The sequence below is a fragment of the Betta splendens genome, chromosome 8 (genome assembly GCF_900634795.4).
Source record: "Betta splendens chromosome 8, fBetSpl5.4, whole genome shotgun sequence".
Classification (NCBI taxonomy): domain Eukaryota; kingdom Metazoa; phylum Chordata; class Actinopteri; order Anabantiformes; family Osphronemidae; genus Betta; species Betta splendens.
In genome coordinates, this window is record NC_040888.2 from 1,945,400 (window position 1) to 1,962,037 (window position 16,638).

Genomic DNA, 16,638 nt, shown 5'->3' on the forward strand with positions numbered 1-16,638 from the left:
GACAAAGGTGCAGCTTTTGACTTTGCTGCTTTGATTACGTAACTGCTGGGCTGTGGTGAAGAACAGCAAACAGAACAGGCCTCCGACGCGGCGGCTTTGAACCAGAACCGTCCTTGTTGGTTGAGGTGAAGGAGGTTATCGCTGCGTCGTGTGCGGCTCCAGGACGCGTCACTCGACGCTGCCCCTGGTGGACGAGGAGCCAAGCTGCACGTGGCTTTAACTGGGCCTTTACAGCAGCTTGACTCAGCGTTGACCTCCGTCAGGAACCAGACGTCGGCCACGACTCACACACCGGCATCCTCTGATCCTCACACGTCTAACTGTGGCAGGTCGTCCTGAGACGCAGGGTGAGAGGATCCCAGCAGGATCAGGCTCACACTGGCTTCATGTGAATGATGCGTGTGTGTGTGTGTGTTTCTCACTCCTTCTCCTCTCTTGTTTTTGCATCTAGCTTATTTGCATGCGTTCATCATTGTCATAATTTCGCAGCTCTCACCTGCTTTGTTTTTTGTTCCATCACTCTTTCCCTCTTGTTCTCGTTCGTCTCCCACGCCCCCCCCCCCCCCCCCCCACACACACACACACACACTCTTTGGCTCCTCTCTTTCCTTCACCCCCCACAAGATGAAATATTCATGCGCATCCATACTGAGAGCATAGCAGCAGCAAAGCCACAGGAGCGAGCGCTTTCAAAGACTCCCGGCCTCTGAGCTGACGGAACGAGAGACGACGAGCGGTGGAGGAGGAGGAGGAGGAGAGGGGGCGGTGGAAAAGAGGAGAGGTGATGCAGGTGAGAGAAAGCGGGCAGATAAACGGTGGCGGCGCCAGAGAAGAGGAGTAGGAGGATGAGCAAGCAACGCGCCAGCACATACTGTACACACACACACACACACACACACACACACACACACACACACATCAGCGAGCGTGGAACCGACGCTGCAGCAGCGAAGGATTAGAGGCCTGTGAACTGATGGTGCTGCGAACGTGGGTTCATCCTCAGAGGTCCGACATCAGAAGCTTCTAATTCACTGAGCCACACACACACACACACACACACACACACACACACACACACACACACACACACACACACACACACACACACACACACCTGATGAAACACTCCACCCTCTGCGTTTTCACACCCATGTGTGTGAACAGACGTCGCTTTCACACACACCTTCTGGGTCTGACGCACAAACACGTGCCACGCATTCATAACACACACAGCCGGCGATGCTGCGCGGCTCAACGGCCGCTTGTGTCACGTGTGATCTTGAATTCGCTCCGTCTCGCGTTGCGTTTGTGCGTCTCCTGCTGGGTGAAGCACACATGCTCCAATTAGGAGCCAAATTCTGGGTTGTTTCCAAGCAACACACATTAAGCTGCAGCAACTGCTGCGCGGGAGACGGGCTCCGGCTCTGAGCGGCGCTTTCGCTGCTTGAATGGAAGCGTGTGAGCGCTTTACGAGCGTAAAATGGGAGAAAGGCAATAAAGGGAGGCGGCTTACAGAGAAACACACACTTCTAATGCATTTCTCCCAGAATCTCCTGACATCCCATAATAAGAACAGAGCCTTTGGGAGCTGACCCCAGCGTGACATCTGAGATATGATCCAAAACCAAAAGCTTCTGCCTGTTCATGGACCCAGCGGTGGTTCTGTTCATCCTCTGGGGATCATGATGGAGGTCGTTCCTCTAGAAAGCGGCTCAGCATGTGGCGCTGAGCAGGACCAGTCCCACCTGCATCCAGGACCAGTCAGCTGTTTACTCACCGCCTTTGTTTACACGTAATGAAACGCTTCCAGACGCTCGGCAGCCACAGGTTCGATCCTGATGGGACCTGCTGCAACATACATAATAGATTCTGTCCCCGAGCAAATTCAGCTAATTAGGAGAAACATTAAGATGGCTAATTAGCTGAGTACGAGAGCGCTTTTCCTCCCAGGACAGAACACGCTGGAAACCTGGGAGAAAGATTTACAAACCGAACAGGAACAAATAAGTGAAAACAGGTGAAGAGATGAAGAAGAACCCAATGTGATGCATTGATCAGAGCGTTCAGCTCCCTACGGCTCCTCGTGAGGAACCAACACGTGGATCCTTGGATGTAATGAAGCATGTGTTGTGGTTCTACTGAGCGCAGGAGGCCCTGATCAATGTGAGCGTTATTATGTCAAAATCATTGCTTTAGACCAATGAAAGTGATTAGGAATTGATATTATTTGTTGATTGAATGTGGCTCCACAGAAGCATTCGTATGTATAGACTGGTGTTTGGTGCTGGTTGGACCTGCCGCCCTGTATTGATCCTGGCAGACTGAGAGCATCACACAGTTCATCGTGGCTGCCTTTCATTTAACTGCGGTCACGGAGACACGGGTCGACTCAACCTCAGCGTTGCACAGCTCCCGTTTGGAGAGCAGGGGTCGCAGGGCGGGGGGGGGGGGGGGGGGGCAATGCCACAGGACACTGAGGATCTGTCTCATTAACGGAGGAAGACGGCAAGAGAGAAGCGGACTTGAAGGGAAGGAGATGTAAGTCATGTCACACGGAATGTGGGAGCAGACGCTTCTTCAATAATGGATTGATTTTCTCACTGAGCTTTCAATTCTTTGAAGATTTGATGGGAATGATTATGGGACTGTTTGCTGCCGAACTAGTGAAGTATGAATGAATGAATGAATGAATGAATGAATGAATGAATGAATGAATGAATGGGCGCCTGGCATTGTGTTGCTGTGCATTATACAGCAGCTGCACACGTCAGCAGAGCGACTGCTTGTCCTCGTGAAAGCTACAGATGATTCACAGTGAAATGCTCTGTTCTGTGGAGATCCGACTCATTTCCAACGTTTACGTTCGTGGTTCCCAGAGGATGAACCAGGAGCCCTGTGGCGTCAGCTATTGGCCGGTTTGTCAGGAGATCTGACGATAAACGGTGCCGTTACTCGTCTCCGTGTGAACTCTTGAACCTTCCTCTGAGTGTTGACGAGCGCTTTGGCTGCGGTTGTGACTGCGCGGCGTTTGTGCGTCTGTGTGTTTGTGTGGAGATCCAGACTCCAGCCAGTGGTTTTGCGCTGATCAAAAGCAGAGTTGTGCGTTATTTACAGCTGCTGTGTCCAGTGAACTACTGCAGCTGTGATCCGCCGCCTCTAAAGCTCCTGCAGCTAATTGGCATTTACCTTACTACAGCAGCCGCACTCGCTTCAAAGTGGAGCTTCTGTTTCATCTGGCGTTTTTCTTTTTTGTCCTCCATCTGTATGTGTGAGACGAGTCGAGAGTCTTTCATCATGAGCAGGTCTGAAGTGCTGGCAGGGTTGCTCGGGTTTTAAAGGGCTCTCCCTCCTGTGCCGTCTCTTCCTCAGCACCATGAGGCAGAACCTGGGTCGGTCCACGCGCTCCATCTATCTGGGTCTGGCATGTGTGTCCCTCACTCTGCACCTCCTCCTGGCCCTTTTCTGTCTCTCTGTCCTCCAAACAGTCTGCGTCCTCCCCCCCTCCTCCTCCTCTTCCTCCTCGTCCCGCTCCTCTTCATCAGCTGCCTCCCCCTCTCACAATTCCACCGTTTTACAGCACACGAGCAGAAACACCCTGTATGAGTCCACTGAGAGGCAGAAGAAACTAATCAGCGTTGATGAAGTGATTCCAGGGGTCAAAGGTCACTCTAAGCTGGAGGCGCTGTTCGCACACCCGCTGTACAACCTCCCTCACCCAGAGCCACAAGAAGACGATTGGCTGCTGAGGGTGAAGACAAAGGAGGATGCGAAGGATACGAGAAGCGAGGAAGAGGAGTGGGAGGACGGCGCCGCTACTGACAGCAACTGGTGAGTGTGAACGGAACACGAGCACTGTCCTTTTATTCTATCGTGGTCCCCAGAGGATGGACCCAAACTCTCCCCTTCAAGGCAAAGTGCCAGCGAGGAGCAGGGCTACGACAAGGCCGGGTGGACGAGCGCCGCGGAGACGCACCCTCCGTGGCTGCGATTCCACCTGGGCATCACGCGCTGGCGGCTGTACGACAGGAAGGACCCCAACCTGCGACAGGTCACGCAGCATCTGGCCAATCAGCGCGTCCTCGGTGCCGGTGAGCGCGGGGGGCGGGGCTACAGCCGGCACGGGTTCTTTACATGAATATCCACCATATTCTGCCAACACGTGCACGACCCACTCTTCATATAGATGAAAAATAATAGATGAAACGTCTGTGGATGCAGGGTTTCATCTGCAAACAGACGCATTAATGCATCATGAAGAGGACGTCTCCGCCCTGAAGTCGGACTGTTTAGAACAGGGAAGATTCACATATTCACCAAACAGCCGAGATGTCAAATAGAAACTCACACAAGGATTTATGGTAATAAAGCACAATTAAACCTGAGGGTGTTTAACCGACCGTCCGTACGAGGACGCAATAACAAGCAGCCGGATTAAAAACCAGCACAAGTGGAGAGGGAGGTCAGAGACGAAGCCTGTTTTTATGTCACGGCAAAAACAAACAAAAAAAACAAAAACGTTTAATGACGTTTTATGTTCAGCGGCATCATGAACACAATCCTTCCGTGGTTTAGTGTTAATTCATACACGCGTGTTCTCACAGGCCTCCTTTCATCAACGCTCAATGAATAATGCATCTATAGATCTGTGTTATACATATTAAGCACTGGTGTCAACAACGGCTGTTCTCTAATCATTTGTTAATCAGTGACTAAATGAGAGCGATTGATTCGCGTCTCGGGGTTTGTGTGTTTTGATTCATGCCCTGGACGCGATGCAGGAGCCTTTTTCTTTCAGAGTTTGTTCAAACACACACTTTGATTTGACTCCTTCACGCTGAACCCCGTTGGAGGCGGATCAGGTCTGCTGGGATGAAAGAATACAACAAATTCCAATTCAAAGACATCCCAGAGCGTACGAGTGGAGACACTCGCGCTGGAAAGTGTCTGAGCTGCTGAGAGCTGCTCCAGGACGAAGGCGGAGGATTCTCCTCTTCTTCTGCTCACTGTGTTCATGCTCGTGTTCAGTGCAGAAGACGGGAGGCACTCAGCTCAAGCTGCTCGTCTCCTTCCCAGACTACGGACAAGCTCTGCTCAAACCCATGAGGTAAAGCTGCAGCCTGGAGCGAGCGGAGCCGGATCCACGTGGGCCGGATTCTCTGCGACGCTCTGCGTTTTCTGTTTCAGACAGTCCCGAGGCGCCGAGACGGACCTCAACCTCTTCTACTTCTCAGACTTTGAGCGACACAATGCAGAGATCGCGGCCTTCCACCTGGACAGGTACGCCGGTCGCGCCCGTGGCAGGCGTCCTGCTGTGGACAGCAGCTCTGGACCGGGTCCTAACCGGCGTCTGTGCTTCCATCCAGGCTCCTGGGCTTCAACAGGATCCCCCCAGTGGTCGGTCGACTCCTCAACGTCACCACGGAGATCCAAGACATCACAAGTGACCACAGGCTCTCCAGGACCTTCTTCACGTCTCCAGGTGAGTGATGCTTCCACGTGTATGGATTCCGTGGGTGTGCATGTGTGTGGCTAACAGTGCGTCTGTCTCAGCGGGGAACCTGTGCTTCTACGGCGACTGTGAGTACTACTGCTCCCCAGAGCACCCAGTGTGCGGCCGGCCACACGCCCTGGAGGTCTCCCTGGCCGCCATGCTGCCCGACCTCAGCCTGGCCCCGCGCAGGTCCTGGAGGTCGCCATGGAGACGCTCGTACAGCCACAGCAAGCAGGCGCAGTGAGCAAAAGGCGCAGTGAGCGCGCAGCCCGAGTCCCAATCACACACTGTCCCAACAAGAGCCACACAAACCTCAAATCACCCCTCAGTCGTGGTTTTCCACCGCCCCCTGGTGGCCGCAGCCGAGAACTGCACCAGCAGCAGGAAGGCAATGATAAATATAATAATAATGTGTGTCGTCTGCTGCTCTCAGGTGGGAGAAGGACTCCACCTACTGTGACTCGGTGAAGCAGACGCCTCCTTACAACCAGGGCACCAGGCTGGTGGATCTCATAGACATGGCTGTGCTGGACTTTCTCATGAGTCAGTAAATGTCATCCATGTAAACACAGTCAGGGCGTTCCGTGACCCAGATGTAACGAGAGGTTCTGTTTCTCACAAAGACAACATGGACAGACATCACTACGAGACCTTTGAGAAATTTGGCAACGAGACATTTCTCCTGCATCTGGACAACGGGCGGGCGTGAGTGACTCCAGCCTCTCTGAGCATCACGCGTGTGAAACGTTCCATGACTGACCCGTGGCTGCGCTGCAGGTTTGGCCGTCACTCTCGGGACGAGCCGTCCATTCTGGCTCCTCTGCAGCAGTGTTGCAGGTAGGACCCCGCCGCGCGTACGCCGCCAGCACTCACACCCTAACTCCCGGCTCCTCGCCAGGATCCGCCGCTCCACCCTCCTCCGCCTGCGCCTCCTGTCGCTCCCGGCCTTCCGTCTGAGCAGCGTGATGCGGGAGTCGCTGAGGGAGGATCCTCTGGCTGACGTGGCCCCGCTTCTCTCTGAGCACCACCTCTCTGCTTTGGACCGACGCCTGTCCACCGTGCTGCGGGTGGTGCACAGCTGTCAGCACCATCACAGCGACGTCGTCTACGACGACGTGGAGGGACGCGTCTGAGCACCGGGTGCGTCCGTGTGCATGTGGATTTTACCAGGTCACTCTGGCCTCAGTGGAACAGGAACTAAACAGGAACAACTCAGCTCAGTTTAAAACATGCATTTACAATATTTGGTCTTTTCATGGTTCCTCAACATTGTGCAACACAAATCGACTGCAAATGGACAAAGCCCATACAACATACACTGATCCACTACATCAAATGGAAAAACTTCATGTGTGGTTTGTAGATGAGCAATAAACAAATCATCACATGTTGCTGCTTTTTAAAAATCAAGGCTTTCATGTTTTTACTTAACATTTACGTAAATATTTTGTAAAGAAATTACTTATAACTTATTACTAATTACTTACATGTTCTGTAGTATGTTAGAACATTTGTGCGCATGTTTTTCTGCGTCTGTTTTTAAATATTTCATCAGTAACTGTTACGATGACACAAGGAACGACGCGTCAGAACCGCTGAGACCCGACGGAGGGCGGAGACACAGAAAACGCGTTTGGTAAATAAAGCCAGGCTCGTTTTGGGCGTTAACGTGAATTACGCCTTAGAGTCCACTTCATAGTCCTGAGGACCGCACTCGGTCCCACTCTGGACGTTGAGGTCGAGGTGTTGTTTACAGAAGAGTCGTTTCAAGAGTTAAGCAACTCCAGAGGGCGGAGCTCTTTATGCCACGCCCTCTTCCTCTGACGTCACGACGCGCGTTTACGGTTTCACTTTGCGCCCTCGGTCCCCGGCGTCAGTTCAGCTGCTTCAGAAGATTTAACTTTACTATGAACTCTGGCTGAAGTTTAATAAACACCTTTATTAGGAGTCACGGTGTTTATTTAGCTTCTGCTGCGCGTTTGAAGCAGCTGCGACGCCGCAGCCTTTCACTGCGGATCCGTAGAAGCGGTTGCGCTTCTCGCCCATGGATCCGCTGGATTTCCTGGATGAGGGAGAACTGCGGCGCTTTTTCCACAACAATAAGACTCTGATGTCCTGCATGGAGAGGCCGCACACGTTCCTGCGGCAGCTCAGAGACCACAGCCTGATCCCAGAGGACCGATACCAGGTGAGCAGTGAGGGGACACGCGCAGACGCGCACGCACTTCCTCATTGGAGCTGGTCGGGTGGAAGCGGCGCCTGTGAGCGCAGGTCAGTGATTGTTGACGGGTCACAGGCGGAACCGCTGTGGACCACGGTGTGAGGCTGCCTTGACCCGTTACCAGTTAAACCAGTGGCACTTGACGCTTTGTCCGCTGGGGGCAATGGAAACAAACTAGAAGCCAACGTTCACACCTGTCCACGTGTTGTTGTTGAGCATCCTATTAACAGCTGAAGTATTTCCTCCACATCTTCCTGCAGAGCGTGAGTCTCATGTACAACAGAGAAAAGCTTAAGAAGGCAGTTTATGACATCTTGGACCAGTTTGAAAGGGAGCGACCACAGGACGTCCGCGCTTTCTGGAAAACCATCCTGAACAGCGTGATCATGGACGAGTACCCAACGCTGCGGAAGCTGCACAACAGCCTCATGGACGGTATGACTCCGTTTGATAGGACCATCACCAGCGGCAGCAGGATTCTCACCTGTTCGTGCCTGATTTTTTTTTTTTTTTTTTTTTTTTTGCAGGGTCAGTCCATTTCAACCGACAGTTGGTGGAGAAGAAAAGAAAAGCTCCTTCAGAAGAAGGAGAGGAGAACTCTGAGAAAGAAAAGAAGAAACGGACAATGAGCAATGAGGAGCAGCCTGTTCCGTCTCCTCAGCTGATCCCAGGTCAGTGGAAGAAGCAACCCTCCATTAGCACATTTACGTCACGTCAAGGATGATCTAATCTGGAGTGACATGATTCGCTCCTCCTCTTTTAACGTCTCAGCCTCCAGCTTAAAGAAGGAGGAACAGGATTTGACCTCGCACATCTTTAAGGCTCAGCTGCCGGTGACCTGTGGAGACCTGCAGGCGTTGCTGAGAAAAGACAGACTGGCTGAAGGTCAGAGCGCTGGTCAGAATGGGAAGCGTCCACATCCGGCGATGGACAGCTGATAACACGTTTCTCTTCTGTTCCAGGGAAGAAATGCATTTTGTACCAGCAGCAGTGGTTGACGCCCAGTGACTTCGAGAGACTTGCAGGAAGACAAAGCTCCAGGAACTGGAAGCTGAGCATCCGGTGCTTCGGCCAGACCCTGGGGAAACTCATGCAGGTTGGTTGGACGCAGATCCAGACACCAACCACTTCACTCATTTGAAAATCAAATCACTTATATCCAGTGTGTTGTCGCTGCAGGACGGTCGTCTGGCATCAGTCAGATACAAAGGAGGCTGTAAGAAGGTACGAACACACAGATTCTGTCTCTGACCGAGCTTATTTGCGGCTCTGACCTTTGACATTCCCTTCGTTTTGCTTCCTGTCAGGTCGATAAACCTCCGCATCCACCGGACCAAACGGCCCCAGGTTTGTGATATTAGCTGTTAGCAGCCAAGTTTAGCTTCATGGGAGTCATCATGAGGTGCCGTTATGTGCTACATGCTCTATGTGCTCCCATGGTCCTTACAGACGAGGACGCGTCTGAGCCGCAGGAAGCAGACGACGACGGCAGCTACGTGGTTTTCAGAGTCGCATGTGAAGACGTCACGTTTGAAGCAGGTACGAAGCGTCCGACTGAGGCTCCGCTGCTGTGACGGCCCGTGCTCATGAACGTGTCCGCTTCCTCCTGCAGCAGCTGCTGAGCCCCAGGACCTGGGTCAGGACGTGAAGATGGAGGAACTGGCCGTCGGTCACTTCATGGAGGTAACGACCGCCGGCCGGGTTTCACACGGCGCCGCTATGAAGACGCTGATGTTCACAGCTGAATGTTCCAATGGTTAAAGATTTCTGACGAGGAGCCGACAGACGAGCAGGAGCTGTCAGACGAAGAGAAGGGGGATCACAGAGGTGGGCGCCTGTGGGAACCGGAGCAGCCGGGCTCCTCGGCTCAGCTGATCTCAGGTCAGGGGTTGTTTAAGTCGTCTCCACCGAATGATTTAATGTTGTTAAAATGAGAAATAGAAGGAGCAGTTATGTGATTACTGGGTAATAATTGCTTTAATTCCCCAGATTCTTCCATTAAGGAGGAGAAGAACGTTGTGGCTTCGCCTTTGCCGTCTCAGCTGCCTGTGACCTGTGGAGACCTGGAGGGGACGCTGTTCACAGAGCGACTGGCTAAAGGTCAGAAGGTCGCAGCCACAGGGAGAGGAATGAGAACCCACAGCAGCTGATTCACACGTGTCTGCTTTCGCTCCAGGGGAGAAATGCATCGCGTTCCAGCAGCAGTGGTTCATACCCAGCGAGTTCGAGAGACGAGCAGGGAAGAGGAGGTTCAAGAACTGGAAGCTGAGCATCCGACATGGCAGCACGCCGCTGGGAAAGCTCATACAGGTCGCCCAGACGTCACTGGGCCTCGGGAACAGACGAGCCTGGCAGATGAATGACGCATTTCCTTGTCGTTGCAGGACGGTCGACTGAAATCAGCGAAATACAAAGGAGGCTGTAAAAAGGTACAAACAGATCAAATCCCTGTGACTCCGACGACTTTGACCTTATTCTCACCTGTGTTGCACCCTCTCTTTCCCGTCAGGCCGAGAAACCTCAGCGTCCGTCTGAGCAAACGACGGCAGGTTTGTGGTTTTGGTTCTAACCGTCGGTTCCTCCACACTGAGCTCAGGCGACGTCGTAACCCTTCACTGCGCTGTTCACAGGCCGGGACGAGTCCAGCAGCCTCGACCCCCAGACCCAAGTCTTCACAGTGACCTGTGGCGCCTCCTCTGGGACGCTGGACAGGCAGCGATTCTCATCAGGTTAGAGCTTAACGTCAACACATCACCAGCCGGCGGGGGGCGCCTGCGTCAGGTCTGTGAAACCAAGTCTCCCATCGCTCGCCAGGCGCCTGTGGGAGGAGCATCCGAACCAAGGGGAGCTGGATGACCCCCGAGGAGTTTGTGGAGGCGTCAGGCAGGTCCAAAGCCTCCTGGGAAACCGAGATCCGGTGGAGAGGAAACGCGCTGAGCGTCCTGAGAGAGGTAAAGGGCAACAAGCAGACAAAAACCCCCAAAAAGCATCAAACCCAAGGAGAAAGACACAAATGTTTGACTTCTTCATCTTAGAACAGCATCCTTCAGATCATCTGCGACCATCACGACGACGAAAGCTGCAAAATAGACCCGAAAAAGATGGTGAGTTTCATCTCTGCTCCTAAAAAACAAAGCAGGAAACGCGTGTTGTGTGAAGATGCTGCTAAATGACGACTGTGTGATGTGACAGGAGAGACAGAAGAATGACGAGCGGTGTTTCGTGTGTCGGCGTGGAGGAGAGCAGCTGCAGGCGCTGTGTGCACACTGCCCTCGCTCCTTCCATCACACGTGTCACCTGCCGCATGTGGCCCAAACAGACCTGAGGTCAGTAGAGAACGACGGGCTGCTACTGACAGAGCTGCAGCTTCCTGTGCCACATGTAAACGCTGTGTGTGTGTGTGTGTGTGTGTGTGTGTGTGTTAGTGAGGACAGGCCGTGGATGTGCACCTTTTGTGAATTCACATCCTACAAGGTTCACGAGGAGATGACGATGGAGGCAGCCATGTCCCAATACGTGTCACGATACATGCTGGTGAGTGTGTCTGTCTGTATCTGTCTATATGTCTGTCTGTCTGTGTATCTGTCTGTCTGCCTATATGTCTGTCTGTGTTTCTGTCTATATGTCTGTCTGTGTATCTGTCTATATGTCTGTCTGTCTGTGTATCTGTCTGTCTGTATCTGTCTATATGTCTGTCTGTCTGTCTGTGTATCTGTCTATATGTCTGTCTGTCTGTGTATCTGTCTGTCTATATGTATGTGTCTGTCTGCCTATATGTCTGTCTGTGTTTCTGTCTATATGTCTGTGTGTGTATCTGCCTGTCTGTGTATCTGTCTGTGTCTGTCTGTCTGTCTATATGTCTATGTGTCTGTCTGCCTATATGTCTGTCTGTGTTTCTGTCTATATGTCTGTCTGTGTATCTGTCTGTGTCTGTCTGTCTATATGTCTGTCTGCCTGTCTATATGTCTATATGTCTGTCTGCCTATATGTCTGTCTGTGTATCTGCCTGTCTGTGTATCTGCCTGTCTGTGTTTCTGTCTATATGTCTGTCTGCCTGTTCCTCTTCACGTCCATCACTCATGCTCCTCTTCTTCTTCATCCACAGACTTGTCAGTACCTCCTCCTGTATCTGTGCAGCTCAGATAAGACTCAACTTTTTGCAGACCCAGATGTAAGACTGCTTCTAAAACCAGGACGCTGAGCTCTGCATCTGTTGGTTTCATTCATTCTCCTCCATCTCTCACCTCCATCCAGACGCCGCTGTCGTTCGCTAGCGTAGCAGACAGACTTCAGGGCAGAGAGTACCAGACGGTGGAGGACTTCATTTCTGACATCCAGCTCATTTTTGCTACCTTCTCTGATAAGAACGTAAGAAAATGATTTCAAACGTGGGAAAACAGAGTTTCCATTAAAGACTGTTGGGACTAATGCTGCTGTGACCTTTACAGGACAACGATAAGTCTCTTCGCAGGAGCAGACGACTGCAGCAAATGTTTGATGGAGAATTTAAGAAAGTGTTTAACATCTGTCAATCGACAGACTCAGCCTCAGGAGAAAGTTAGACACAACCACAAACCGGGTTCTGGACTGGAACCCAGGCCCGTCTGGCTCCTCACACTCTCTCCTTCCAGCTCATCTGTGTCATGGGATGAATAAGGAACATGTTTTCTGTGTTTGGCTATTTATTATTATCTACATTTGAGAAGAAATATCAAATCACGTCCTTGACGTTTCCTTGTCTGTGTGTTTTTAATGCTGCGTCTTATATTTATAATGTTATTTTTATTAATAAAAAAAAATTGCCTGTAAATCGATCTGAGACGAGATGTTTGTCTGAATAAGTGTCTGAAATCTAAATTGAATAATTCGTGTTTTGTAAATCTCTGGAGTCAGATTTGAGGCTGCGTCATCGGCCTCAGCTGATCTCTGTCGCCCTCTGGCGCTCGTGAGCAGAAGAGCAGTTTCGCTTTCCAAACGTCATTAGAAGCAGGAAGCGGTCAAACAGCGGCGAGAAGCTCGACGAGGGAAGCTTTGATCTAAACTTTTTGTGCTGTTTTGATTTCGAGCTTCTTGACGCCTGTTCAGAGTTCAGCCCGCGCCCACTCCGGCGTGTGTGAGATGGATCTTCAGATTGATTCACTGGATTCCGAGGATCTGCTGCAGTTCTTGCACTGCAAGAAAACGGAACTGTCCTGCATGAAAAACCCGCTCACTTTCCTGCGGCAGCTCCGGGACCACAACCTGATCCCAGAGGCCAAATTCCAAGTGAGTGGAGTTGTTTCAGCCTCCTCATCATCACCAGCAGGAGGACCCCGCGCGTCTGTGGGCGCGTGCAGACGTTAACGTTCAGAAAAATGAATGAATGTGTGGTTCAATCACTCAAGACTTCTCCCCTCTCCTCCTTTAAAACCGTGTCCTCAACAGAAGGTGAGTCACAGAACGAGTAAGGAAAGTCTGAAGAAAGGCGTGTATGACGTGCTGGAGTGGCTGGAGAGGGCGCACGCGCAGCACATCCGCCTCTTCTGGAGCTGCGTCCTGGAGGACACCATCACTAACGAGTACCCGACGCTGCGTCTGCTGCGCAGGAGCATCGTGGACGGCAAGTGTTCAGGTCGCTTTAAGCGAAATGTTCGTTCAGAGCAATGTGCAACTGCAGCTTTTATCTTTATCGCAGGGTCTTTCCGTGAAAACTTGCAATTGTTTAAGAAGGTGGAAAAGAAAAAGAGGAAGGAGGTTTCAGACGAGGATGAAGACGAAGACGTGCAACTGGACTCAGTTAAAAAGAAGAAACAGAGGAATGCGCCTTCAATTAACTACAACGATGATGATGAGGATGATGAGGATGAGCAGCAGCTGACTCCACGTCAGAAGAACTCAATGAAAGGAGAGAAGAGGAACCTGAGGGGGCGGGTGTGTGGTGATGATGACGAGCAGTCTGGGCCTTCGTCTCGGTCGAGCACAGCTGGTAACGGATCTTCGCCTTATTGCTCTTAATGATCTTCACACTCACTGTGTTTGGTGGTTTTTATTAAAGAAAACCTGAACGTCTGCCATTCATTTCCCAGCCTTTAAAAGGCTGAAGAAGAAGAAGGAAGAGAAGACCAGCGTGACTGTGACCTGTGGACCCCTGCAGGGGTCGCTGAGCAAAGGCAAACTGGCCAAAGGTCAGAGGGACCCAGGAAAATCTGAGTTAAAGCTTGGGCTCAAACATTCAGCTGCTGGGATTTAAGCTCATCACAGCATCCGAGCAGACGTCGTGTGGTTGATATGAACGCGTTTCTGCTTCTCGGTTTCAGGACAGAGTTGCATCTGGTTCAACAGACGCTGGTTCACGCCCACGGCGTTTGAGCGGCGTGCGGGGAAGCAGAGCTCAAAGAACTGGAAGACCAGCATCCGCTGCGAAGGCGTTCCGCTCGGGAAACTCCTCCAGGTTTGTTGCTTCTGCACTTTGGGCCCCGACAGCGCTCGCCCTCACGTTGCTGAGTCTTTGTCTGTGCTGCAGGACGGGCGTCTGGCGTCGGCTCCCTTCAAACGAGGCCACAAGGTAAAAAACGAGACCTGGAGAAAATGCAGGAACTAATTCTGACTCCTCACATCATCAGGTTTTTACCGTTTCCTTCATTTTAGGCCAAGAAATCCTCGTTTTCACCTGAAGCAGGTTGGGAGCATGAGACGATGAAGCTTCACCCTCATCATTTATGGTTTAAAACTCGACCCTGTGCTTGGTTCAGCGTCCGATGGCGGCGGCAGTGAAGACGGGAATAAAAGTGAGGAGAGTGAAGACGGAGAAGATCAGACTTCATCAAGTAACGAGGAAGGTTCCACATTCGACACAGGTGAAGTTAGGAACCGCTGACTCAGAGCGGACGCGGGAGAACGTTTCCTCCTCTCAACACGCGCCTGTTGCAGATGACGAGACGGAGCAGCAGCAGGAGGACGAGCGCCACGAGCGCAGGATGACGGTTTCCTGCGGAGCCGCGACCGCCACTTTACACACGAAACGCTTCGCATCAGGTCAGACTGAGTCCATGTGAGGGTCACTGTGCTTCAGTTAAAGATGTGATGGAGCTGATCATCAAGTGCTTAATTACTAAGACGAACCTGGACACGTTTGACTTCAAGGAAGATTTTGTGCTAAATATAAAATTGCTAAAATGTTTTCTGCATTTTATTGTCCCACAAAACGTCTGTGCGCGGATTCTGAGTGAAGTGACCTAAAAACGCAATCCACAGGAGACCGTGGGAAGAGCATCCGCACCGAGAGCAGCTGGATGACCCCCGAGGAGTTTGTGAAGCAGGCCTCAGGTCAGATCAACGCCTGCTGGAAGAAAGACATCGTGTGTGAAGGGAAAGCACTCGGGTTCCTCCTGGTGTGTGATCACGTTAAAGCGAGTACGGGGGGGGGGTCCAGCTGTGACAGTTGTGCGTCTGTGTTCCAGGAGAAGACCTTGAAGACCCACTCCGTGCAGTGTGACTGTCACCTGTGCTTCCCAGAGGAGGACGACCTGGTAGGCGCAGACACGTGCGGCCCGGCGCTGGTTCTGGTGCCGGTTCTGAGTCACGTGACGTTCGTGTTGGCAGGAAAACCAAAGAAACGACGACGACTGCTGGGTGTGTGGAAGCCACGAAGGGCCCGTGCTGGTGGTGTGCGACTTCTGCCCTCGCTCCTTCCACCAGACGTGTCACCTGCCGCCGGTGGACGACGCCGCACTGAGGTGAGCTGAGTATGTGTGTGCGTGCTTGTATGTGTGTCTGTGTGTGTGTATGTGCGTGTGTCTGTGTGTGCGTCCGTGTCTATGTGTTTCTGTGCATGTGTGTGTGCGTATGTGCCTGTGCATGTGTGTGTGTGTGCACAGAGACAGCCGGCAGTGGAAATGCACCTGCTGTGAGCTGGCGTCCGGCGGTACCGGTCCGGCGCTGGACCTGCAGACGGCCGAGGCCCAGCTGGTTTCCGGACACGTGCTGGTGAGTCTCTGTCAGAGCCTCTGTCGCCCGTTGGTTCGTCTTCGCGCCCGTCACTCTTCTTCTCCCGCCTCCTCAGAAATGCCAGTACCTCCTGCTGTGCGTGTTCGGCGCCGGCGCAGAGCGGGCCGCGCTCGTAAGTGTCTCAGCGCCGCGCGTCCATCTGAGCGCCGGGCCTCCGTCATTGTCCGTTTCACCCTCAGGCGCCGGAGCGGCTCGATGCCGTAGCCAAGAAGCTTCAGGGAACGGGTTTCCAGACGGTGGGAGAGTTCGTGTCCGACGTCCAGCTCATCCTCAGCCAAGTAAGACATGAAGTCCAGTCCAAGGTTCCGGCGAGTAACAGTCGTGACAGATATCTGATCCGCTGCAGGTGGAGGCAGAACTCCCCGTCCAGCGAGGTTCGCTCCAGGAGTTCTTCAAGACAGAGTTTAGGAAAGTCTTTAAAATCTGTGATTAGAGGGATGTTTCTCAACGGTCGGCGTGTGAGCTGGATGTGGGACGGCTCACGGTCATCACTGGTCCAACGTGTCCATTCAGCACGTGGAGGAGAAGCCTGGGACGTTCTCCTCTGATGCTGAAGCTCCAATAGGAACTTGTCCAGAGCATAAAGGATAAAGTCTATGATTGATTCGATTGAACTTTATCCATTTTCATCTTTTTTACTCAATAAGCAAGTATTATCCATTCCAGACTTTTTATGGTGCGATATTAAAGTACTATACCAGTAATAACTGGTATAAACTGAAAACATGTTTCACTTTTAAAATAGCATTTAGTAACAATATTCTGGGTTTTGCTCCTGTATTTTATGGTTATGTTGTATTGTTTTCTACACTGTTAAAATAAAGCCTCTGTCTCCTGGTTAGAGTTGAGCCTAAAGTTCTTACTCTCGCCAGCGCTGCGTCTCAGCAGCGGCGCAGTGTCGCCCCCTGCGGCCGCGGAGCGGAGCTGCACCCTCCGCCCA

The 16,638-nt window shown here is 52.1% G+C and overlaps 2 protein-coding genes across 2 annotated transcripts; both read left to right on the forward strand.

Annotated features, from left to right (window-relative positions):
- The first annotated feature begins 2,328 nt into the window (after window positions 1-2,328).
- Window positions 2,329-6,892, forward strand: LOC114860209 (extracellular serine/threonine protein kinase FAM20C-like). Its single transcript, XM_029158630.3, has 11 exons — window positions 2,329-2,538; window positions 3,370-3,828; window positions 3,910-4,088; window positions 5,026-5,104; window positions 5,185-5,277; window positions 5,364-5,479; window positions 5,551-5,731; window positions 5,925-6,034; window positions 6,115-6,196; window positions 6,269-6,328; window positions 6,390-6,892. Exons 2-11 carry the CDS (start codon window positions 3,374-3,376, stop codon window positions 6,622-6,624), a joined length of 1,590 nt encoding a protein of 529 aa, XP_029014463.1. The 5' UTR covers window positions 2,329-2,538; window positions 3,370-3,373; the 3' UTR covers window positions 6,625-6,892.
- A 472-nt stretch (window positions 6,893-7,364) lies between these two features.
- On the forward strand, window positions 7,365-16,535 carry LOC114860882 (uncharacterized). Its single transcript, XM_055511005.1, has 37 exons — window positions 7,365-7,679; window positions 7,973-8,147; window positions 8,240-8,383; window positions 8,484-8,597; window positions 8,675-8,808; window positions 8,892-8,936; window positions 9,020-9,059; window positions 9,162-9,251; window positions 9,325-9,395; window positions 9,476-9,593; window positions 9,702-9,812; window positions 9,889-10,022; window positions 10,097-10,141; window positions 10,222-10,261; window positions 10,343-10,441; window positions 10,527-10,663; window positions 10,748-10,816; window positions 10,905-11,038; window positions 11,138-11,246; window positions 11,818-11,883; window positions 11,967-12,080; window positions 12,161-12,271; window positions 12,756-12,977; window positions 13,137-13,677; window positions 13,778-13,876; window positions 14,009-14,142; window positions 14,215-14,256; window positions 14,340-14,370; window positions 14,444-14,548; window positions 14,622-14,726; window positions 14,946-15,082; window positions 15,152-15,220; window positions 15,294-15,427; window positions 15,569-15,677; window positions 15,754-15,810; window positions 15,878-15,976; window positions 16,045-16,535. Exons 1-37 carry the CDS (start codon window positions 7,536-7,538, stop codon window positions 16,129-16,131), a joined length of 4,215 nt encoding a protein of 1,404 aa, XP_055366980.1. The 5' UTR covers window positions 7,365-7,535; the 3' UTR covers window positions 16,132-16,535.
- Window positions 16,536-16,638: the final 103 nt, after the last annotated feature.